The 26,629-nt window shown below is 38.8% G+C and overlaps 1 protein-coding gene across 2 annotated transcripts in view; it reads right to left on the reverse strand.

The window, feature by feature from the left end:
• ARHGAP5 (Rho GTPase activating protein 5) overlaps positions 1 to 22,146 on the reverse strand; it is a 46,829-nt gene extending 24,683 nt beyond the window's left edge. Inside the window, exons 1-3 of one of the 2 annotated variants that reach the window (XM_064424003.1) lie at positions 21,873 to 22,144; positions 14,803 to 14,909; positions 7,447 to 11,346 (exon numbers count right to left, since the gene is read on the reverse strand). In XM_064424003.1, the coding sequence (XP_064280073.1) occupies positions 7,447 to 11,169 (3,723 nt within the window). In that variant the 5' untranslated portion in view covers positions 11,170 to 11,346; positions 14,803 to 14,909; positions 21,873 to 22,144. Of the gene's footprint in view, positions 1 to 7,446; positions 11,347 to 14,802; positions 14,910 to 21,872 lie in introns of both variants that reach the window. The other variant, XM_064424004.1, reaches the window with a different exon arrangement.
• Between the last annotated feature and the right edge of the window lie 4,483 nt (positions 22,147 to 26,629).

Genomic DNA, 26,629 nt, shown 5'->3' on the forward strand with positions numbered 1-26,629 from the left:
AAAGATCTCTAATGAAACAATAAACAGAAACTGTTAAACATTACATTATTCATTTAGTTAAACAGCATCTGAGTAAGGTGAATCATTTTAAAATTCCTAGATTTTGGCAGAGAGATTACGATTTTGCCCCAGGTATTTTTGGTTCAATCCTTCTCCCCAATACACCTACGCCCTACAATGCAGCAGTCACATAATGCTGCATGCAGCAAGTACCAATCTAGGCACAGCCAAAACCAATTTTGTCTGCTTCTCCTACATCATCATAAAAATGGACTAATAGGTACCCAGTTAAAGAAGACAAGAACCAGCACAAAAGTTTTGTTACTTAAGCCTAGCAAAAAGCTATCGTTCACATACCACTGTTTTCAAGTTAGTAATTAAAACACAAGCCCAAGACCATAAAGTTGAAATCCTTAGTTTTCCTAGAGATCTGTGGGGCTTTGTTTAATTGACTGCTGCACTTATGTTGAGCTTTCAGCACGGGTTTCATCACTTGTTTCTTGCCAAAGACAACTGCTCTTCATACCGTAACAGAGGTTAACGCCAAACCTCCAACTGATCTGTACATATTTTGGCAGAAAAGCATTTTAACTCTGAGAATTCCAAACTTGCCTTGCATTGCATTTACTTGCAATATTGCTTTATTTTGCAGTACTTCAATCACCAAAACACATGTTGCAAAAGATTAGCTCAAGTCCTCTTAACATAAGACAAGGTAAACATAAAAACATTTACTCTAGCACGGTACAGTATCCAAGTCTTGATTTCAACACCAGAAATATTACTACAAATAACATTAACTTGAAAAATACAGATATAAAGAATACTCAAGCTTAACCCTCTTGACAACTCTAGGTACTAGTGAACCAGCTAAGCAGCACTCATCATCTAGAGAGAAACTAGGCTAAGACTTCAGCCAGCTGTGAGTCTTGAGAGTACAACACACTTAAATACAACCTTTTAAAATTAATCTAGAAAACTAAAAACTGCCAAAATCCTATCATGCCTCTTTATGGATGGGCTGCTTACTTTAGCAAGCCTTCTGTTCAAGACAGGCTTTTTTCCCCTCATTACCATCCCACCAGAACAGCCATTAATTATTTATTTATTAAAGAAGAAATTCAGCCACTTCTCTACCTCACAAAGACTCCGCTACTACTTTTGATGCAAAGAAAATTTTCTGCCTGCTTCATCTGTAGTCAGCCCTAGGGTCATGTAGTATTTTCAGAACTAGTAAAGTGACTATTTGACTATTTTAAAAGTCAGCATTTTCAGGACTAGTAAAATACTTCATAAAACAACACACTGTGAACAGCATTCATTTTATAGGCTTAATAAAAGTATTCGTAATCTCTAACTCATAACTAGCTCTCCAGAAACTGTATGACATATGAATAATGCAGATCATTGTCCCTAACATGCTCTTCCTTCCCTTCATGCCTTCTGCCATTTTTAGAATTCCAGTTTGTTACACTGTTTTAAACTACAAAGGCTTAAGAAGGCATATGGCCCTAAATATCTATATTAAGAGTGCTAAATTTGAACAGACAAAACCTGAAAGTACAGATTCTGATATTTCCTATATTCCTCAGGAGAAAAAAAATATTCACTGCACACTCTAGTCTGAAGTAGACAGTATTTTACAAAATTAGCCACTGAATTTACACAAGAACAGCTGAATAAAAATGTAAGTTGATCTCCCATTGCTCACATGTTTACCATAGTCTTACTAAAACTGAGATCAACACACATGGGTTGTACGGTTCCTCACACTATTTCCATAATAGTTTTAACATAAAATTTCATACAGTTTTGAAATTATAATGGAAGAAAGCAAGTTTAAGCATAGAAAAATAGATGACAAATGCACTGCTTCATGTTCTAAAAAGCCAGAGTAAAATATGTGAGAATTCATTGAGATGCTAGTGGATGTTTCTCGCTAAAATACTGAGAAAAGTTTTCAGATTAATTTAAAGTAAAAAGCATCTTACAATCATCTTGGTATAAAGGAAAATGGAAAGAAGTAATTCACAAACTTCTTTGGAAGCAACGAGTGTTGTCTGCAAACAAGGTTACAAGGCAGAATGTTTCAAAACATTGTTTCTCAGATTTAATTTAGCAATATGGAAATTCTATTCACACACTAAAAAAAAAAAAAATCTACCTCAAATAATCAAACTATTGACCACTGGCCAAAGAACCTAAATAGTGAAACTTTTTTAGATTTCAACAATGGCATGCCAAAGAATTATCACTACACAGTTAATTTACTATACTGCTTACAAGATCTCTCTAGTTAGGATTTGTTTTCAGAAGTACTTAAAAAATTCAAGATAAGGCTCTGCCTTACCCATTGCAAAAATTCATTCAGGATATTTGCTGTTCTTGATACATTGTGGAGAATAAAAACCTAAACCATTATACTCTCTCTATAAAAGGTGAAAAAATACAGCCAAAATACGACAATGAACATATCTCAAAGTGTTCACAAAGGTAAGAGCTCAAAAGCAGGCGGATGAAGTTTTAATTCTTATCAATTCCATTGTAAAAACAAATAATAAGGTTTTGTCACTATATGGAATAGCTAAATTATGACAAGGGTCAAAAATAACTAGCTATTATTTCATGGTAATAATAATAATAATTCTTCCATATTAACGTACAAATAGTTTTTTAAAATATTTACATTGGGCTTGTTTACACAGTGAGACAATGGAAAGCCAAGGGCTACTGTGGTTTGGGCTTTATATTAATGCATAAAATGCATCAGTTGCAGCTTTAAGGTTATTGAAGCGGTTCATCCTATCTATGATATTAGAAGGCTTCCTTCAGCAAGATCCTTTTCCTCTAGGAATCCTCACACCCTTTCCTGACCTGAAATTTTTTGCAGTTTCTGTTGTTTTGTATCTCCAAACTCATTAAGTTAAACTGAAAACAAAAATAATTTATGATACAGCTGGCAAGCCTGCTGCTTTTCATGTATACCAACACCAATAATGTTTACACTAGACCTTAACATTAAAAATTCTAATTGAGACAAGCATCTAATTGTAATTCCCACTTCCAGTTTTTGATAAAGACACAAAGATGAATGAGCATACATGTCAGCTGCAGAGGACTAACTTGGCAAAGATGAAACAGCTGAGGCAAAGCTGCATTTTAACATTTCAGGGTGTGCTTAGTTCCTCATAAGTTTGTGAACACCATGAAGGAAATAAATAATCAAACATAGAAAGCACGCCAATAAAGGGGAGAATTCACTCTGCAAAATTCATTTTTTTGCTATTTTGTTTAACAGCAGAAAGGACACGGGGCTTTTTTTCCTAGGAAAAACTTACAGAAGTTCTGTAGGTGAAGAAAAAAAGGCCACTGCAGTTCAACAAATATTAGCACACAACATGCACTTCAAATACTGAACAACATGCACTTGAAATATTTCAAGCTCAGTGTGCACACACAACTAGCTACACATGAACCTGGCTAAAGAGTCCTGTGATTCAAGCCAGTCTGCTCGCTTTCTTCTGCTCCTCCTTACTGCTCTTCCCCACCAGAAAAAGTTCAACAGTTACACTTGTTAATAGCACATGCAAAGTCATATGACAAATTTTCTCAGAACATTTAGACATGTGCTAATAAAATAAAATAGGATAAAGGTGGGTGTATCACAAACTTGATTATACTGGTTCAGCTTTTTCCACTTTCTCTTTTCTAGAGGCAAAGATTGAACTACCATCTGTTGGTTTTACCAATCTAGACTTGAGTAAGGCACCTGGTGATAGCATATAGGAAACTATAGAGACAACTGGAGGAACAGAAAAAAGATTATATTCAGCAACCAAAAGGACAAAGCCATATAGAGTAATGGAGAAATCCTGCACTGGAATGCACAACTAATAAAACTTATGTGCTGTAATGTGTCTGTAGCCCATGCTGTAATGTACAGGTACTATACATGTGTGCATGTACAATAAACCACCTGTACTGTGCAGTATGGAGTCATTACCTGGAAATTAGCAAGGAGAAGAGCAGGCCACAGGTACCTAAAGCAACAGCAACTGCAGCTAAGCAAAGGTTGGGTGCAATCACACAATTGTGTTGGGTAGTAATTTCTAGTAGATATCAGCAAACATTAAGGTTATATGATGCACTGTTATGACATTCCTTGCAATACTATGCACAGTTTCAGTCATCCTCATTCAAAAACAGCTTCAGGAGAAAATTCCTTTTTTTTTTTTTTTTTAATCTTTTAAAACTCAGGCTGAAAAGTAGCCATTTTCTCTTCACCAGTTTGGAGGTGACTGGCCAGAAAAAGAAACATTTTGGGATAAAGGATACAATAAGGATGAGTGAAAACTAGAAATTGCAAGATTCTTCACCAACACAGAGGAAATAGAAGCTCTGGATGAGTTATTCAGAGTAGTAAGAATGAGGAGATTAAAGGCTTCAGAAGAATTAATTCTGTGATAATTGAAAGAAGAGCTCAAGAATGATGCTCTTCCAGTTCTGACTACCAGTACACTGAAACAAGATCTAAGAACACTAGTGCAGTGTTTTGCACAAAAAGAATGGGCAAATAATTTACACCAAAGTACACTTGCTTAACTGGTCTGAGTTTTAAATTGTTTCTTTTGGCAATAAGAAACCTTACGTGACCTTGCAAGTAATGTTACCTGCTTGCCACAGGTTTGTCATTGCTACACTTTCCATAATAAAACATTTTAATTTATGTTTCCAAATAGCAACAAGTAGCACAATTCTGAGTATTTATTTCTGCCTTTAATAACATGTCCTCAATAGATTTTTAAAGTTTGATACATATGTTAGCCAAACTACAGCAGTTCATTTTCCTACTCTACTGTTTGTTAAATCTTCCTTCCTCCTTCCTACTCACCCAACTCTTGCCTTTTTCCCTTCTGTTTTTTTACTTGAACCCTACAATCACTTTACATCTATTCTCTGCCTCCTTATATCTGTCCTAGTGCCTTTTTTTTAATGTGATTTTATCCTGAGTTGGGACACTGCACCTGAAAGGATCAGGATAAAAGCATTGTTCAGCACAGTCAGGTCTCTCCTGCAGCACCTCACAAGAAACTCCACCCAGAGACACCACATCTCAAACCAACAAAAATGCAAGGAGTATTAAGAATGTTACATCCTATTTGGGCTTAAAAGAAAACCTTGGAAAAAGACAATTAGGAGTTCAAACATTAAAATTCAAGTTTTTCCAAACAAATTCATTTTGTTCATAAGATTTCTGTATTTCAGAATCACTGTAATTAAAGCAAGAATTTAATAGGATACACATGTATCCTGTTTTCCCTCTACATAGAGCTGAACAATCCAGAAAAAGTATCAGTAAGAGATTTAAGAAGTAGCCAGAAAGAAGTACACAAGTTCTATTTACCTCTTTCACATTCTAGGGGTCACAATTTTCAAAAAAACTCAGCAAGCAGTCTGTAAATAGTGGTGCACTAACATCTCTCATACAGACCAAATAACACTTGACAAGGACAATATAATGTGAATAAATTTTGCATTTCTGTAATAAAAGACTGCTCATCCAAAACACAGGAAAATATGCAGAAAAATTTCCAAAACTAAAAATCTGCATCTCTTCTGGAATAAAATTAACTGTTAAAAAACCCAAAGAAAGATAATGAACTAGAATAACCCACTTGAACTGGAACTACTCTCACTTCAACTTCATTCAAGTCAACACACAGAGAAGTCACTACTTATCAAAGGCGCCGAGCACTCAAGATACTTTGAAAACTTGCAAATATTTGAGCTATCAAGTCAAATTTCTTTTCTCAATCACAATAATTTCCACAATTATTAAAAGTTTTTACTAATTTAACAGTAGCAGCTTTGCTGCTTGTGAGTAAAACACAGCACCCTCCCTCAGAAACAAACACTCCGATAACCAACAAATCACCAACCAACCAGAACTTCATACAATTCTACTCTTCAACAAATTTATCCGCTACAAAAATTAAAACAGCCTGCAACTTCCAACTCAGGCTTCTCAACAGGCCAAAACCAGAAGTGGAGGCTTTGTTAGAGCCATCAGGGGATTACCTGACAATTTTAGGAAGAGAAGACCTCCACTATAGTAATCTACTCAGTTTAACACACAAATATATTTAACTCAAGAGTAACTTGCTCTCAACTCAACACAGCTGCAAGAGTAGGAAGATTATGCAAATACATTTTGATTTCTATGTAGAAACACTATTTCTACATAGAAATCAAAAGAAGTTCAGAAGCTGGACTCAATGATCTTTATGGGTTCCTTTCAAACTCTGGATATTATCAATGATTCTATGAAAAGTATATAAATTACAGGTTTTTTAAAAATCTAAGTTTCTCCAAAAGAATAACTTCAAAGTATTTTTAACCATATGATTTTATACCCACAAGACATCATTATCCATGCATATGAGTAAGCCTTGAGAAAATTTAGTGGCCTTTAAATAAGTCATGTGTAATTCAAATCACAGCTGCATACCAGCAAGAATTTTATCTATTAGTTAAATTTAACTATGCTCTACTTGAACAAAACTTATTTGTGCTATTCAAGTACCATCAGATTTAAGCTAAAAAAGTGACATTTGAAAAATGCTACAAAAGATAATATTATGAAGGTCAGATTATTTTGAGACTAAAAAGAAAATATCTAACTGATCAGGAACACTCCTAACACAACAAAACTATACCTAACACAATGATTGCTAGCCTAAAATTAAAATTCAAACTACAAAGAATGTACATGAAGAACCCACACAATAAAGCCAGTCAAAAAATAAGTAACTCTCAGGCATGAAGATGAAACATTTTTGAAGTAAACTGCAACATTATTATTTTCCCTTTATTTCCCTGTTTTGTTCCCTTTATTCTGTTCTTATAGAGAATCATAAAGGTAGTACCACTTTCACCTAGATTACCTGTTTGCCCACACTAAGAAAATGCAGCAGTAGGTAGAACTACTATATGTGGTTTTCTTTTTATGCATTCATTCTAGAGTTTCAGGTAGACAACTAAGAATCAAAAAGAAATCACTTGTTTCACCACCAGCCCTAAAGCTCATGCCAATAGCAAAAATCGCAACAACTGAAAGAACCGGTTCTACTCAAGAACTCACAAAGCAGCTTTTTCCTTAAAAAAACCCCATCACCTTACTCAAATGGAAGGAAGCCTCCACATGTAAGTACATATGAAAATAACTGACATTTATTGAATAGCTGATAGACAAACTGTATCATTCACTAAGCTTTGCTAGTTCCAAGCAACTTAATAGGAACTTAAGAAAAAAAGAAATCAAACAAATACAGTTTGAAAATTTTAAAGCACCTGTTTCAAAAGAGGGTACAACACTTGCATATTTTGTCTCTTCCCATTTTACAATCCACCAGAAGTTGTAAATAAAATTTAAATTAACTGACTTACCTTCTTATCTTCTTTTACTTTGTGGGGTTTCTTTTTCGTTTTTTTCTCATCCAATTCTTGGTCCGATGTAATAGCAGGATTATCTATGCCACCCTTCCATGTTTCAACAGGTGAAAGAAGTGGGTCTTCTTCACTTCCACGATGCCTTCCTTTTTTTTTAGCTTTAGAAGTGGTAAAAGCCTCGTCATCACTTGCATCCGAATGTGTTCTCCTATAGTAAGACTTGGCTTTGCTGAACAGTGTCTTAGACTTGTACTTGTATTTTGAAGGCCTTCTTTCCCCATGACTTTTGGATACTCTATCAGAAAACCCATTTTCTTCCTCACCCTGGGCATTTATAACAATTGAGTTTCGAACTTTAATAATACGATTCTGACTATCCTCTGGAACCGCATAGATATCATCTGCAAAGCCTTTATGTTTGTAAATCGTGTCAATAGGTTCAGCATAGTTGTCAGATTGCTCTGTATCTTCTGGTGGCACTGCAGGCACTCGAGAAGGCTGTTTCCTGGGGTTTTTGCCAATACCTGCCTCAATTGTTTTCAGGAGGTTAGGATCCAGTTTTTTTACGTTTGTTCTTGGAACAAGTGGTTTCGGTTTTATCGGAGGAGGCACTTTATGGTTGCGTTCATGGTCATGACAATTGATTGGTGTACTGTGAATAGGATACTCGTTTCCTTCCAAATCCAGTCGGTACTTTGAACGATCACTAGGTGCTGGAAGTAACCTTACATCATCACCAATTGGACTGTAAGGCGGTGGTCCCTCAGCATCGTCCTCTGAATCTGGGTAATTATAGTCAAGGGAACCTCCTCTGGGAGATCTTGGAAAAACATCTTCACTTGTATGCGTTGATTCCCTTGTGCTGTCTGACATGTAGGAACTTTCAATCATGTTTTTCTTCTCTAATACATCACTGAAGAACAATGTGAAAACCTCAGTTTGACGATGATATTGAGATAATGAATATAAAGCTGTAAACTTAGCAGTAATTTCTGTTGCTATGTGCTCTCCTTCAGTCATGAGCTCCTTGATTGCTTCATTCTCGAAGAAGTCTGCCTGGCTATCAGTAACAGCCACCAACTGCACAGGAATCGTGTCCTGAACTTCAGAAAGAAATGCCCGAAGCATTCCCATGGATGCCTTTCGTTTTGCAGAATAGACCAGTATATATCCATGAACAAGTTCATCTTTCCTTACACCAATGGAAGAATGATATGATAATATAGTTATCTGTATTCGACGTCTCTTTTCACCTATTATTTTATCAAGCATTAAAGAATTATTCTGGCCAGCCTGAGCAGCACTACAGGAGTGAGAATCAAGGAAAGGTGAAAGAATAAGATCCACACTGAACGGATCGCCACACATGGCACACATGACAATCCTTAAGTCAGCTTCTGACAGATCTTTAATGGTGGGAACTGGACTTACAACATCAAAATTGTGTTTAACTGCTTCCAGTACTCCCCTCAGAGCTTGTTTTATTTGGGCCTCATTAAACTTGCGTGGGTATGTACCAGCAGGCACATCTACAAAAGGACACTGTAACTTGTTAGCCAATTGCTGTCCCTGATGTCTCAGAATAGGTAGATTCTTGCTAACACTGTCCCTCTGGTTGGCCAATATTAACGTAAATGAAAGATTAGCCATATACTTGTCTCTCCTTATCTGAGATGCTTCAGCCCTTATTTTTGCAATGCACTCCCCAATAAAAGTCAGTGATTCAATAGAGTTAAACACGCAGAAACAACCATGCGGTTTGAAGGCTGAGGTCCACAGCTGAGTCAGCAAGTATGGGGATTTGGCATCAACAGGCCTAAGATCTAGTTCATATATTTTTCCATCTAATGCATATTCATCATCAGTGGATTGTGTCCGAATTTCATTTGCCAATTCTTGTGCAAGGCCATCTTTGCCCAAAATGAAAAGATTGATTTTATCAATGTTGGCACTATCATGGTATAAATTTGAGCGTCCATGGTCTTGTTGCAGAAGACTGTTGGCAAGCAACTCTTCTACTTTTATGTCCATGCAATTTTGGCCACTGAGACAAGTTTCTTTAGTTGGGTGATAAACAAATCCTATATGTTTGAGCAGAAGAGATTCTCTATCAGGTGCAAGTTTCTGTAAAGCTTTGTATCTGGGTTCTCCACTCAGAACTGCATGAATTTCACTCATTTTATCTGTACTTGGTGTTGCATTAAGATCCAGATCATAAAATAACTCTGAATGTTCAAAAAGCATTTCCTGAAACTCCTCTTTGGCTTTTTCAACAATCTCCCTCTGATGTCTAGCATACACTTCCTTACTATCTGCATCAGTGATGTATTTGAATGCTTCATCCTCCACCACAAAACATATAACTTCTTCCCATGGCTGTCCAGGTGAAATTAATTGGATTTTCTCAAGAGTCTTTTTGAATTTCTCTTTCATTTCAACCCTCCTTTTTTCAGATATGAGATGCTGCACATGGTTTTGATAAACTTTTTCTGCCTCTAGGGTATTGAGAAGGTCAAATGGAATCCTTCTGTCATTCACTTTATCTATGTGGTCAGTTTCATCCCAGGGTGTTTTTTCAAGCACTACAAAACAGGACTGGAAGTCAGGCCTTTTCTCCATTACCTTCAAGGCTTCTGACCAGCTCAAAAGTTCAATCTCATCAAGATTTGACAGAAGAGTATTAAGAGCTCTTGGCAATGCATTAATGTATTCTTCTTTTCTCTTTCTAATATGTTCCTGTTTAAGTTGCTCTATGTGTTTTGAAAATGTATTTTTGGCCTTTTTTGTTCCTTCCAAATTTATGTACTCTTCATAATCAGGGTGGTTTTTCAGTTTGTTACTAACAGTTTTCCAAGTTGCATGATAGTCTCTCACAGTTTGGACAAGTTTTTCAAACTTATCTGTTGCCGTAACAACTAACTGTCTTTGAGTTTTATAGGCATCCAGATAGGGGATTATTTTAGGTTTGCCACGAGTTTTATCCATCATTTGTACCAGTGCAGTAAAACATGTTTCAACATTGACATTGAATCTCGCTGATGTTTCCACGACCACAAGGTTCTTCTTATTTGAGGCGAAGGCCTGAACCTCTCGCAGATAATGATCCACACATTCATCACATTTTGTTGCTGCTATTATTATGGGTTTTTTAGATTTTGAGAGCTGGATATAAAGATTATTCACAAATTTAAGTTGATCGTCGAACTTCCTATTGCATCCTTGGCTTACATCAATGCACAACAAGAACCCATCTATGTTTAATTTCCCTTCAGGCATCTGTTTTTGCTCAAAGTCTTGCTCCAAGCCTAGCTGATCTGTGCAAATGTACATTAGTTTTTCTGCGGACTGCAGTTTGGAGGCAGCTGCACGTTTTATGTACGGTTGTAAATTCGTACTCCGATGAGGCAAGAAAGTCTGATCATCAATGAACTCAGTCTGCTCAATTACATGAATTCTGCATTCAATTCCATCCTCACCGCTTTGTGTTACGTCACCCCAGTACAAAAAGTGATCATTGTTAACAACTCTTCCTCCAAAGTCAATTGTGCTAAGCACAGAGGTATGCTCAGGATAATATTCATCTGCTTTTGAACGAACGAATCTATTGCACAAACATGACTTTCCGACTCCACAATTACCTTTATCCTTTTCAGTTCCAGACAGTCCAACAACACTAACTGCATAAGATGGGGGGCGTGGCTCTTTGTTTTTTGCCATCATAACTTTCCTCTCATCCTTTTGCAATTATCAAGGTAACTGTATGTGGTTTTCATTCTGGAAAAGGTTCCTACAAATTTGAATTGTATATCCAGGGTTCCAGAAACGGCCTTCAGTTGTTCCTGCTTCAGCTTGTGATTAAGAGAACTTCAGAAAACCTGGACAAGGAGCATCATCTTCCTAAAAAATACAGAGAAGAAAAAAAAAAAAGAAAAAGATTGCAGGTCTTTCTTTGTAATATTCATGAGGGAAAAGATTTTAAGAAGCACTTATGCTTGATCACCCTGACTTGTTGTGTATATGAAAATTCTACAACTACTTTGAATGAGATCATAAATTCATAATTCAGTAATGCTAATGCTATTTATACTACAGATTTTAAAATAAACAGATTTTAGGCACAGTTTAGTAGTAGTTTGTCAGCTGTTTTGATAGCTGAGCAGCATACTTCTGAAAAAAAGAATACCCACACCCAAACCCCCTAACTACTGCTCTCCTCCTTAGCTTACAAATACTGGGCACTAAAAAGCAAAAATACAACATAAAACTCTAAACTCAACCCAATATTCATGCACTTCTAGTCACACTCAAATTTTCACTAGATATCATGCTCATCTGTAAGAATAACATTACTTTTGTGTGCATTTGTAGGTTTGAGCTTAGGTTGCAGTAAAGGAAATTTTAAAACAAGTAGCTTCAAAAGCAGGCAGTTGGCCACACACCTCAGCTGCTACCTATATCTAGAAGTAGACTACTTGATTGGCATATCAACAGCAAACTGCTTTTAAGGAAATGTTTCGAACATGAATTCTATAGAAAAACAATCATACAAATTTTAAGAGTAGGACTTATGTATAGATTTTAAGACTACAATGTTGTTTCATTCCTTCTGTCTCTATGAAAAAAACTAACTTCTATTAACCTGAAACAAAAACTACTATATCTACATTCAGAGTTTCACAGAATTACTGTGGCTTTATTGAAACTGTCATTGAGTATAACAATTACCACTAACTCTCAGTTATTAATTAGAAGATTTTCCTTGCATGCATACTGCAAATGGAAATGCATTTGCTGGTTTTGAATCAATTACATTATTAGGAAGACAGAAAAAATTGAATACACAAATGACTGGTCCCAGCAGAGAGTGACAAGTGACATGAAATCTACTTGGGGGCCAGTAACCAGCAGCGCACTCCACAGGCCAGTGCTGGGTCCAATACTGCTCAGTACCTCCATTAATAACTTGGATGATGGGGGAGAACGTGTCCTCAGCAGTTTGCTGATGAAAAAACCAGGAGGAGCAAATGATAAGTCCTACCTGGGGGAGGAATAAGCCCATGTAGCAGTACATGCTGGAGCCAGCCGCCTGAAGAGCGGCTGTGCAGAGGGGGACCTGGGGATGCCAGAGGACACGAACAGCACCCAGCAGTGTGCACCTGTGGCACACAAGGCTAAGAGCACCCTGGGCAGCATCAGACAAAGTAAAGCCAGCAGGTCAAGGCAGGTTAACCTTCCTCCCTTCGCAGCACTGCTAAGCCCACACCTGATGCACTGTATCCAGTTCCACAGTACAGGAGAGATACAGGGCTAAAGCACCACAGCAGCTCTCGTTTAAGAAAAGGCTAGGACTGTTCAACCTGGCAAAGACTCAGGGAAGAGCTCATCAATGTGTACAAATATTTGGAGAAAAGATGAAAAGAAGGCAGAGCCAGACTCTTTTCAGTGGTCCCAGAAACAAGACAGGAGGCAATGGGCACAGACTAAAACACAGAAGATGCCATATGAACATCAGGAAACACTTTTTTTTATTGTGAGGGTGACTGAGCACTGGCCAGGTTTGCCCAGGAAAGTTGTAAAGGCTCCTGCACCATTCAAAAGACACCTGGGACACAGATCTTGGCAACCTGCCCTAGGTGACCCTGCAGGGAAGCAGGACAAGACGACATTCAGTGGTCTCCTCCAACCTACACTGTTCTATCCTCTCTGAAAATATTTTTATAAAAATACTTCTTATTTTCTTGGTAAAAAGACAACTATTTCATGGCACTATAAAAGAAAGGCAGATACTATTGTACTCAACATATTTGCTTTTACATTGGTAGAGTACAAAGTAACAACACAAATGTACTTAAACAATAAATAGTCCTTATCAGAATGAAAGTATAACAAGCGTCAATATTGAAATTTTAGTGTGATATACTTCGTCCTTCTTAGCAACAATTAACTAACCAAAATATAAAATACAAGCTAAAAAAAACTAGCTGTTTGTTATGGAAATCATAGAAAAGTACTTTTTTAGTAAAGTATCAACTTCACTACAAAATGAAGAGGAACACCTATTTTTATACTCAAGACCTTTTATATTGCAAAAACTGAACCTTTTATGCCAGTAACCTTTTAACTTTTTTTCAGTTAAATCAGATTAGTCAAAGACCCATTCAGAAAGACAAGTTGTATTTTAAATTTTGCTTCTCACTGTTACCACTGTGTTTATTATATTCTTAAAAGACAGAATTTGGACCTAACAGAAAATGGTTTCAGGAATAAAAATACTTAGCAAAAATAACATCCTTTACAAGCAGTATTTATATTACTACAAATAAACCCAGTGTTTTCTTTCTAAAGCAAAGCTTATCATAGTAGCATCATTCAAACTGTTCGAATGAGAAATTCAGTCAGCACTTCCACTATAAAATGTTTTCTGTTTGCCACAGCACAATACAGATTTCATGTGGACTAAACTAGAACACAAAAATCTTCATCCACATGATTACTTCATTTCATCAGGAAGATACTGTCAATTTGCAATTAGTTTGTAAGAAACAATCAATACTTTCAGATACTCCACATCCTCAGTAGCAAAAGTTGTTCCTCTTCCATCTACAAAATGTTTTGTTAAATCAATACATTTTTAAGCAAGTAAGTACAAAGAGTAAGGTGAAGGGGAACACTGACAAAGGGAGAACAAACACATCAGTCTCTCATTAAAGTTCTGACATGAAATATTTTAACCATAGTAGAAGCTGAATCACTAAAGATATTTAAAACCAGTGTGGGTTTGTTTTTGGGGGTTTTTTTAAATACAGTTCCTACTTTGCACTGATTGTACAAAGTCACAGAATGAAATCTATGTTAATTAAGTAATAAAACTGGTAAAAATCTGACATTGTAATGGCTTCACATTTAATATGTAATCATCATTAAATTGTTCTCCAAATGGAAGATTTTCCATTTCACTATACCACTAATGTAAATTTACTTTATCGTTTCGTACTGTTTTAAAGCATGCACACTGGAAATTCATTGTAAATTAGTTCCATTATCTTAGTTCAATCTGTCTAATTCAATTATAACAAATTGTAAACACTACAATTCATCTAACCCTCCCCCCCACCTCTGTTACAGATTCAAAGGAGGGGTCGTTTTATTTCCCCAACTAATTTCAATCTTAGGATTGAAAATAATACAAAGCATCTGACATCACTGCAGGAAGAATCTCTGACCATCTACATATGCACTGTAGGACCTTGTCTCTACAGACTTTTAGATTTCCAAGCGTAGTTATAAAGAAAATAAGGTAACAGTTTGTATTTATTTACCCACCTTTAAACACATTATAAAGCCCAAACTTACCCTTAGGAAAAAGAGGTGCAAAGCAAGATGACTCTCCTGCTGCGATCTTCCTGCAGTTATGTCACACATTTAAACAGTGCCCTTCAGTAAGTCCTTCCCTGAGGGATCTGAAAACAAAAGATAAGAACCATTAAAAGTTTCAAGTTTATGAAGGAAGAAGCAGCAATCAGAGAAGGTACAATACTTCACCTATGCATGAGGATTGTTTTCCTTATTTTAAACACATAAACAAAACCCAAGCTGGTCTTTGTCTAAATTTGGAGGGTTTAAATCCTGTAAGCACACCTATTAATATTTGAGAGAGGGCAGAGTTCATAAGTCATTGTGATTTGAATTTCAGCTTGATACTTCAACAATACCTAGGTTGCAGAAGACTTATGAAAAAAATTCATGTAGTTTCTCAGAAAACATATAAAATATGAGCTATAAAAATCACTTGTAGAAAAATTTGGAATTCTAAAGCATTCAGAACATAGGTTTGCAAGATTACATTGCTAAAGTCATAAGTACAAAATATATTAAACAAATGTATGTCTATGTATATATATTCTATTAATAGGAAAAAGGTACAGTCTACCTCAAAACCCTTTTACCTGTAGTACACCACTTCTAAATTAAAAGGACGCACAAACTGTGACAAATTAGCAATTGAAAGTATAATTGTATTTGAAGATTTTGAATTTTCAACTAGGGTACAAATTATTAATATAACCCTTTTAAGTGCTGCTTTCACTGCAGGGATGCTACTATAAAGTAATCCAAACCAGAACTCTCTTCCATTGTTCTTCCCTTTGCATCCACACAAAACCCAGACTTTGCCAGGCCAGTGATCCACACACTGTGAGGCAGAACAGGAAAGGAACTTGAGGCACTTGCACTGGAATATTACGTAAGCCATTTTCAACTAAGGAAAGGTGTCATTGTTAAGCAAGATGCAGCGCCATGCTGTATGTGTGCTAAATACTACATCAAAACAACAGAGCTATTTCTTGTTTTGCCATTTACAATTATATTCTTAATAACCTGACTTTGCTTTGGGAATAATATTCACTTTGCTCTAGTAAATTTTCTTTTGGACAAAAAAGGTTGGTAATACTCATAAACAATATACCAATACAACAGTAACTAATCTGGTGGTACCAAACAACACCAAAATCAATAGGCAGCAGTCTATCAGTCCTGCATGAAGCCTGGCTGAGCTTCTGTGCTAAATTCTATCACTTGACAGAGAAGACAGGCGGTAAGTCCTGTTCCCTGCCCTTACCTCCAAGCTGTGGCACTCCTCTACATCCACAGCTGCCTGAGCAGAGCAGATACTTGCTCTTGAGGAAAAACACAATGGGGCTCTGAAGAGCTCCGAGTATGTGGAAGAGCAGAGAGAGTGAAAGAAAAGTGTCTCCAGTTGCAGAATGCATCTGAGGCTTGAGGGGCCCTGCCTCAAGTGAAAGCTCAGAGGCCCCCACCACATCAGTCAGAAACATTGAGACACCAGAGAAAGCCCTATTTATGAATACACATTTCCCAAAGTCTTCCAAGCTGAACTCTAAACAGAGTTATAGAATGCTGTATTATCAGCAAGTAATAAATAGTTCAAGAATTAATCATCTATCAGTATTAAGTAATTGTGGCTGCACAGGAACTTGTAGATGAGTCCACAGTCAAGAAAATCACTTACAGATAAATACCCTTGAGTATTTCTCAATACCCTCCAAAATTGCTTTCTGAACCTACAAATGTTTTAGACCTAATATGGCTGAAGGAAAAATGTTGTCTGAAAGAGTTCACAGAATTGCTTATGACCATCAACTATTTAAGCAGTCTGCCAACAGGGAAAATAAAGAGTGTTTTCCACAAGTCCTTTACTCACTCTGTAGTGTTGCCTGGACACAACACTTTATGGATCAGTATTTTCTGGGGTTAGTTTCAATCGGCATACTCTTGCAACTGTGTTTGTAAATTACCTGGCCAAGCAAAAAGCAGCACATGTGACTAAAAGGCCCATCACAGCCTAGTCTGCTTTACAAGGTATACAAATACACCAAAAGAAACTTACTGTAACCTCACCAAGTAAATTCAAACACATTAGGTGTCACTAAAATGGTCTGGAGGATGAGTTTGAAAGTGCTGTGCACTCAAAATACACAGATCATGACTCCAAGAAAGCTACAACTCCAGATTCAATTTACTACTGACACCAAGTTTTTATACCACATCATTCCTCAGCTCATACTTTTTGAGAACCAAACCCTGGCATTGGAAAACTTACTAGAGCACTTAATATCTGAGATCTATCAGCACAACAGTAACTATAGCCCTACCCAAAACAGAGTAAGAATTGCACTGTTTTCCCTTCTAACAACCAGTTAGGAAAAAAAAAGTTGATATACCTTAACATTGTCATTTCTCATTCAGTATTTACCAAGAGTTATCTTTTTCACTCAAACAAGCATAAGAAATCTTCCCTTCAGGTGAAAATCTTTTTCAGAAATGAAAACAAAGTATACCAATGTCACTTTATCAATAATTTCAAATCACTTAAGTCTGCTGAGGTCCTAACACAATGTGTCCTGCCCATATCTACACACCAGTATTCTTGCCTTCACGAGTGCTGGTGATCTTAACTAACCATGCTTGAAGTCTTACTTATAAATAATGGTAAATACAACAGTTACCCAAGTATCAGCCAACACGAGAAAAAACATTATTCAGCTTGCTTATCAGACATTAAGCTCAACCAAGCAACAGCAAGACAGTAAGGGACAACAGTGATCCTCTGGCTGAAAAGAACTTCAGCTGAAGTGGTACGCTGATCAATGACGCCAGGGCAATGAAGGATGAGAATGGATGACTCCAACTGCTGCTCATTTCAGACTTGGTTAGTATGACGGCCAACTGTAATCCCTAAAGGAGTTCTGTAGCCTAGATCATTCTCCACATACAAATGCAAAGTAATCAATGTGTTAAAAATAAAAAAGAGAGAAACATCAACTGACCAACTTCATATTATAAAGCAACAAAAAATTCTGTTTAAAAACAGAAGTTCGAAGCTCTTACTTCCGACTAAGCTCAATAAATGTCTTCTATTAATAATACACTGAAGACTGTCTATGTATTACTCAAAATTAAATCAGAGCCTAAACATTATTTCTGGACTCAAAACATCATTCTTTAGGTGGAATCTAGCAGTCCCAGGGTATCTATTATCATTATTGCTCTCCACAAAAAAAACCCAAACAAACAAGAGAAAAACCAAACCAACCTACATAAATTAAATCAAGGTACAATAAAAAGGCAAAGTGTAAAGGTTCAAATTACCAGCAGAGCAGTAGTCTGAACCCAGGCCTCTCAAGTTACTTATTTTCAGATTTTTGACTATCTGAAAGCATTCAATATAGTTTCAAAGCCTATATTTTAACTGGGAAGGAAAGTGCAAGACTACAGAAGAAAAAAATTCTTAATTCTTTTTGCACAGGATAAGCTCTAACCAAAAACATGCAGAGTGATCAGAGAAGTTTCTCAGGGCAAATCTCCCAGTCAGGCTTATTTGTGGAGATACTCAGGAAAAACACAAAACAACTAATGGAGAAATTTTACAAAGGGAATCCATAAAAACACTTTAAAAAAAAAAGAAGAAAGAAAGCAGACAAAGAAGGAGGGATCAAAGTAAGGACAGAAAAAGGGCTAAAATGCATTTCCTAGGAGAAAAAAAAAAGAAAAATTTACATCCTGGTATGGGCAATTACAACTAATTTTACTGATCCTCAGATCTGGATCGTTTCATACTATTTTGCTTCATGAGCAACTGCAGTACAGAATACAAGACTCAACACTATAAAGCTTAGTTTGTTATTTGACCTTGTACAAGCTACATGTGTCATTTCTACCTGTGTAAAACAACACTGATTAACCCCTTTTTAAAATTACTAAATGATAAAGGGAAACAGCATATATAAGCAGCAAATAATATTCTGCATAAAAATTATCCAACTTAAATAAATAAATGCCAAAATGCAACTACATATACTTTTCCAAAAATTGTGCGTGCAGGTATTGGTTTTGCTTTTTTAAATGCAAACATTCTTCTGTCACGTTTGAATGTCAACTGATGCAGAACTGCAAAAACGCGTGGGAATTTTAACTCAAAGCCAAAGAAACAACTCTTATTTACCACAAAATGTAATGTGCAGAACTAGCCACAGATTAATGATTTTGTTTTCCAATAGATGTACTAGAAAAACACAGCTGACATGCAAATTCAAAATAACTTTACAGTTGTTTCAGATTTTCTTACAAGGAATTATAAACTCGTTTTTCTTTAAATATTTCACCAAATCTGTAAATACAAGGAAGTAATGAGATGGTTCAAAAAATAATCTATAAAATGCAATACTCTTCCAGCTCACTTACACTGACCTTTAGGCTAAAAATTCTCAGAGTAGAAAAGAAAAAAAGACCCAACCAAACAAAGAGTGATTAAAGAGTGATTAAGTATTCTGTGTGCCCATTAGGAGAGACGTAACACGGATGCAGGGGAGGAAAGAGCCCCGGGAGCGCTAATGCGGAGCTCCCGGGGCGAGCGGGACCCCCGAGCCGCGCTGCGCTCCCCGCGGGCCCGGCGCGGACAAAGCCCCCTGGCGGCAGCGCCTCCGCGGCCGCGGGACGCAGGCCCCTCTGGAAAGCATTCCTGCCTTATCACCGAGCAGGAATGCACCACGGGCTCGCTACGTCACGGCCACAAACGGGGCTGTTTTCAGCTCGCCCGGCCAGCAGCGCTCCGCGATGGGTGTTCGGCTCCCTAAGTGCCACTCTCTCGGAGAAGGTCACGGAGCATCACCCCCCAAGAACGCCTCCTGCACAGAATGCTAAGGACACACCGCGGAGCAGCTACTCAACGGAGCGACGAGCTTCGTGGAGCTCTATGTGAAATATTCCTGAAGGATGCCAGTACATGAGATTTATCTTGTGTCAAGAAGTACTTTTGGAAGACTTAAGATAGCGTCAGCATCCTTCTAATATCTTTATTAAACATAATGGAATTCTTTTTGCACTATCTACTCAAATAACAAGTCCCAAAAGGGAAAGTTACAGAGAGCAATCTATTATTGTGATCAGTGCTTTTCTTTTCTACAAAGTCTGCACATGGAAAAAACACCTACAGCTTTAGGAAAGCACATAGCTTGAAAAACATGTGGAGCATTTGGTTCTGTTAGTGCTAAATATAGCATTTTAAAACAATTTAGTCTGAGGCTAAAGTATTTAATTGGATTATGTTACACATGCAACACCTTAGCTAAAGTAAAGTCCAATACCACGGAGTGGTAGGCATTTGGTTGCAATTATTTACAATTTTGCAACAATGGCAGCTGCTTTAGATAGGGATACTTCAGGGGAAAATGCTATTTCAGCTCAGTATATTCCACGCTTATAAGCAACTTAAACAAAAACAAGTCAGTGATAAGGTAACAAATGCTTAAACAATTTCCCATACTTTAAGTACTACAGACTTTAAAAAAACCCTTACATTTGCATCATACTTTTTGAGCTCTAGTACCAGAGTTTTAGCAGAGTACTATAAATAGGATTTTAAGAATTTTAGCACTTCTTAAAAATAATTTTCAAAGCAGCACAAAAAATGAAAGTAACCCCTAACAAAAATGCACTTGGATGAATATTTGTAATGCCCTTACTTTAGATATGTACTATAAATAAGTATCAGAAGGCAGTTAACTCTGGTCACTGATGTCACTGCTGAAAACAACTGTCATGCGGAAGACTCTACAGAAGGTAAGACAGCACAACTGACAAAAATGCCACCTATTAACTCCTCATTCTTTATGAAATAAGTACACAGGCATCAGTGCTGCAACTGGCTTCAATGCACAGGTTTAAAATGGACGTCCAATTGACCACCTAATGCTCTTCCCTCTCTACTGCTTTTACTCTGCAGTGTAGTTTTCAAATTTCTGTCAAGGATCTTTATTAAGAAAAAAAAATCCCACCGGTTTATCTGCATGACACTAAACTAAAGAATACACACATACCCCCACAGGCCTATTTTGGTCTAGATTAAAATCGTTCCCCTCCTACTTATTAAGGAAATATTCCACACTGATATCAAAAGCGATACTGGAGAGAGCAAACGAGGGGGGTACAGAGGGGTGGGGTGTATTGTGGGGAGAAGGTGACAAGTATGTCTTCCTTTTATAACTATACAGCACTGCTTCCTTTTTTAATTAAATCAGTGTTTCATACTCCTTATGTCCTTAGCTACAACACCATGGCATTGCATCTGTATGTCTCTGGTGATTCCCTTGGGTGGAGAGAGTCTAAAGGTTATGCTGGTTGAAGGGATTCAAAACGCTCGAAAGCTGCAACACTGCAACTGGCTACCCTATTCCAAAGCCTTAAAATCCACCTGGTGGAAAAACAGAAACGCACACACATCATTAGGAGAGTGAAGTTTTCTGAAATTTAATATCGAGCAATATTTGAAGGTGAAAGGAAGGAGGAGGGGAATGGACAACTGTTCAAATTTAGTAGAGGAAGAAAAGAGCAGAGAAGGCGTGAATGAGTATTGGGGTAATGAAGAGGAAAATAAGTACAGAGAAAAGAGAAAAGGGGGGAAAGGCATTTGGAATGGAAGAAGGGAGGAAGCTAAAGGACTAGGCAGAAGAAGGGAATGAGGAAGGAAGAAGAGAGGAGCAGGGAAGCTCCCCTTCCTGCCTTCCTCCCTCCCTAGAGAGCCGTGACCAGCTGGCAGCCTCGTACAGCAGGCTCAGACCCTCCCATTGCTCAGGCCTTCATCACCTGTCTGGGAGCAGGCACCCCGCTCCCTGCCCTTCCCGCCTGCCCTCCGCGGCGCGGCGGGGCCGAGGGGCCGGGCGGGGGGCGCGGGGCCGCTGCCCGCTCCCCACGCGGCCCCAGCGCTCCCAACTGGTTACAGCCAGCGGCCGCCGCGCCGGCTCGCCGGGCTGCAGCCGCCTCCTCCCCCCGCTCCCCTTCCGCCTGCCGGGCCGGCCGCCCCGCTTCAGGCCGGGCCGGCTCCCACGGGACCGCATTCCTCCCCTCACCTCGCGCCGTCGGGATCCGGCTCCTCGGCGGCGGCGGGAGCGGCAGCATTCCCGGGACGCTCTCTCCACGCCGGCGCCCCCGGCGGCTTCTCCTCCCCGCGGGGCTCTCTCCGCTCTCCGGCCCGCAGCTCCCGAGCGCTCCCGGCCGCCGCAGCCCCGTCCCGCCTCTCCGCTCTCTCCCCGGCGCTCAGTAATGGCGGCCGCCGAGCCTCCCCGGCTCTCGCTTCGCTGACGGAGTCTCTCTCTCCCCCTAACTTTACCTCAGCAGCTTCCCTCCCCTCCCCCCTCCCTCCCGCCGCCGCGGCTCAGCGCGCGCCCGCCCGGCCAGCTGCGCGTGCGCGGGAAAGAGCCTCTTCCTGCTGTCGCTGGATTCCCTGGGAAGCCTGGGAGGGCGCGCGCGGCCGGCACCCAGCTGCGCGCGCACGCGCGCCGCCCCGCCTCCCCCCTCCTCCCTGGCCCGTGCGGGGGCGCGCGCGGCGCGCGCCCGCTCGTGCCCTGGTGGCCGCGCGGGTATCGCGGGGAGCCGGGAGTCCGGGGGACCGCGGTTCGAGTCCCGCCTCGGGCAGCGGCGCAGGCCGGGACGCCGCCGCGCCCCATGAGAGCGGCTCCGAGGTGTGCAGGCGGCCACGGGCTCGATCCCGGGCCACCGGCCCTGTCGGGTGGGGGCCGGCCTAAGCTGGGGCCTGCACTAAGCCTACAGCCAGCAGCGATGCCTCCCAGGAAGGAAATTGGTGGTTGACTGGGATGGAATTAAGAAATGCCAAAATGCTGGTTTGGTCAGCCCTGTGCCCCCAGAACCCATCCGGCTTCCTGTAACTTTTCACAACATTTCCCAGGTTTAGCCGGTGTAACACAGCACTTCTTTCATTTGTTAATCATTAAAAGGAGAAAGAGCACTGCAGTGCTCGCAGCCGGCAGGTGGGACACCCACCTTTGTGGGACAATGCATGGGACATTACTTCACAGGCCACACCAGACACCTGGGGGATCCCTGTAGGACATTCCTTTGAAGGGCACATCAGGCACTGGCACCTTGGGAATCCCTGTAGGACAGTCCTTCAAAAGCCACACCGGGCACTGGACACCTGGGGAATCCCTGTAGGACAGTCCTTTGAAGGGCATACCAGGCACTGGACACCCTGGCAGTCAGGTTAAGCCACCCGAGGCAGCACAGGCACTCGGAGGAGTGCCCACATGGCTTGCAGGAGGTGAAATCCCACTCTCAGAGCCCTCCAGGGCTGTACGTAAACCCCAGCCCCAGAGGGATGGGGCTGAGGAGCTTTGTGCTCCTGCCTCTGGAGCTGGGTTTCCTCAGGCAGTGGCAGGTGAGGCATGGCACACATAGACGAATTAGTAAGTAGGTAAATCTAAGCTAGTAAATCTGTTCTGTCCACCACAGGGAACAGGATATCTGTGGTCATCATACACATACACCTTATCTCTGTGCACACAGAAATGCATATTCTGTGCATCATTTATTACTAAAGATCATTTTTATATATGCATACAAAGGAAGAAATTAATATTTTACTAGCAACCTCATTCTTGGCACAGTCCAAGTTTTGACTGTTATTTTTGTAATCATAATATTTAATAACAATATGGTTCATTCTGCGTAATTTTATATACTGTATGCACATCTTAAGGTTTTACATCTGAAAATTAGGAAATTAAAAGATTTACAACATCAGATCCTTTCTAAAGACACATTGCCTGTTAACTTGAATTTTTGAGAAAATTCTAACTAGCTACGTCATTTTGTGTTAAATATGACTGAACAGCCTAACATGGACACTGCATTACAGGAGAATATTTGTAGAAATACTCACCTTAGGTAGGTCCACATTAAAAAAATGTATTTGACATTGTAATCACACCATTTGCTCAAGAGTTTTTGCAGTCACATACTAGTTTAACAAAATAAAGAAAGGACAGAAAAGCAAGCTAAACAAGCACAAAACCAGAACTTAATTTTAATTTGAATTACCTGATTTTGAGTTGTCTGAGGGCAGAGGTTGTTGAAAATAGATACCTTGGAGTGTTAAAGTCCCATTTCACTTTACCAGAATCAAAAGCTTATATTTATACAACAACAACAACAACAACAAAACAACCAAAAAACAAACAAACAAAAAAACCCCACTAAACTTTTGAGGTTTCTTAGCTTAACACAAATTTAAAGGAAATCTGTGTCCTTCTGAAACTCTGCTTAGGTATTAATTACCATAAACAGTTAATATTAGAGAATTTTGGTAAAGCTCCATTATGTAGGAGATCTCTCATGTAGGAATTGATTGTAGAAATTACTTTGATCGTGATTTTAGTTTAAAAAAAAGCTCAGCAAGGTGAATAGGCTTAGGAACAGCAGGAAGTTTCTCCCAGCAAGCTCAACCGTGAAGCATGCAAGGCCAGTGAGGAGTGCCTCAGTTGGAAAGAGCTTGCAGGAGCATTGGCTGCAGGGAGTGTGAAGGGGCTCTCTTCACAAGGATGCACAGCAGCCAGACAAAAGGCAACAGGCACCAGTGGTTTCCTGTGAAGTTACCCTGGTAAGACACACCACCAGCTCCAAAAGCACTCCTTGTTGAAAGAAAAAAACAGGTTTTCAGGAAGAATTAGATCAGCTAATTTTTCTTCCTCTGATCCTAAATAGTCCTCCAAAAATTAATATAGCACAGGAAGACTGTAAAGCCAGAAATTGATTTTCATATAGATTTCTGCACATCAGATCACCATCATCAGAGAGAACTGCTGTGCAGAAACTCATTTTGCTTGTGGCGTTCCAGGAAGCATACAAAAGTTCTGTCAGGCTGCAGTAGGCATCTTGCTATGGTATTGCAGAGCTTATTAAAGCCCTTGGTTTTGCATAAAGCTACAAAAAAATCAATAATTATGTCAAATGAACCAACAAGCAGGGTTCTAAGCAGATTAGTGACACCGTGTTTTTCCTAGACTCTATGAAATTTATAATTTTGGAGTTTAATGTAAACCATTGGGCAGAGATACACCCATTGATCATGTCAGATGCATATTAAAAAGACATGCAATGTTTATAAAGTTTCAAAGGGAAAGGGGTGAGAAAATTGAAAATTCATGAGAAAACAGGTAGTTTTCATATGCCCTTACGAGAGCATAATATTTAGATTTCTAGGGCTACTTAAAGATTTTATATCACTAATGAAGTAGTAAGATAAATTAAAGCAACTCCATCAAGATATTTTAATATGAAATTTTCTTTAGATTGTTCAGAAATACTTGTGAATATTTGTCAGAAGAAATCTTTCAAAAAGCCCTTTCAATGACTGAGTAGAATACAGGGAGCATAGTAATTCAGAGAAGGCATAAAAATAAACTATAATAATGAAAAACCATTAATAATTTAGCTAGGTTAGTGTTTTGTAAATTATACAGAAAGGCAGTTCAAAGAAACATTTTAGTAAACCTTCAGAAACTCAGAAGAAAGTCATTAATGATTTGCAACATTTGTTATTTATAATTACTATTGTTACTCAAGCCTTTTCCTGTAGCAGATTTCCCCTTAGAAATATCCTCATACTTCAAGGGCTGATTATAAACACAAATAAAGTAAGCACTTGGTATATCTCTAGTAGCCTGCACATCAATTTCCTCTGATTCTGGTGATCTGAAGTCAGATGGGAGGCAAATGCAGATCTCCTCATGCTTCTGGAATTGGTGGATTTCAAACCACAAGTCAGATGAGCAGTGCACATACTTCTCATGGGTACAGCATTTTCTTAATTGCCCTCACTTCTCCATCACTGCTTTCATTGCAGCACTTGGAAATGCAAAACAAGCCATCTTACCAATGTACTGAACCAAAAATCAATGTGCTGTTGGTGGTTGCAGAGCATGAAATCTGCACATATTATTTTACTACAAGCTGCTTTTCAGACCTCTTCCCCAACATCCCTCATTAAACAGGAGAACTGCCAGGTCTGTCTCACTGCAAGGCAAAAGCACTGTTTTGCATAAAGTTTAAGAATCAGTGTTACAGCACCTTCTTTGGGAGAAAATCTTCACACAATTTGAAATTGTTCTACTGTCTATGCTCATGTTAATTCATTGTGTTCCATGTAAAAACATTTGTATAAAGGAAGAGAGGGGAAAATAGAAGCATAAATACTCACACCATCATATCGAATTATTAAGGGGAGCTTGTTTGGTCTCTAATAGAAATCATTTAGATAAATTCATTTACTTACTAAGAGTATCACTCCACAATTCCATGGCATTGAGGGGAAAGCTCACCAGCATTACTGATCAGTACACATGACAAAACAAAGAGCAGGTAAAAAAAAGCACCTTTTTTTACCTTTCTCCCTCTCCACCCATGTTCTAGTTTGGGGGTTCAAGTTTTGGGGTTGTGTTTTTTTAAACAAATATTTTATTATTTTTTTTATTAAATACTACATTGATTACCATTTTTTATTAATCTGGATCATCTACCATTTCAAAATAAACATCAAGAGCTTGATCATTAATCGCAATGAACCTGGCTTATGCAAAAGCAAGCATTCACATAATTCACACGTTCAGTATTTGTGCTATGAAAGCCTGCATTTTTCTAAGCCTTGCTATGTTCTGCTCTGCTGGTATGAACCCCATGACTTCCAGGGACTGGAAAATCCCAAATGAGTGCAGACAGATATAACAGAGCATGAGAGGGAAACTGAGAAAAATATTGAATCCATAATTCTTCTTTTAAAAATTAACTGGAAAAGAAAATTAGCCAGACACCT

The sequence above is a fragment of the Passer domesticus genome, chromosome 6 (assembly GCF_036417665.1).
Source record: "Passer domesticus isolate bPasDom1 chromosome 6, bPasDom1.hap1, whole genome shotgun sequence".
NCBI classification, from domain to species: Eukaryota; Metazoa; Chordata; class Aves; order Passeriformes; family Passeridae; genus Passer; species Passer domesticus.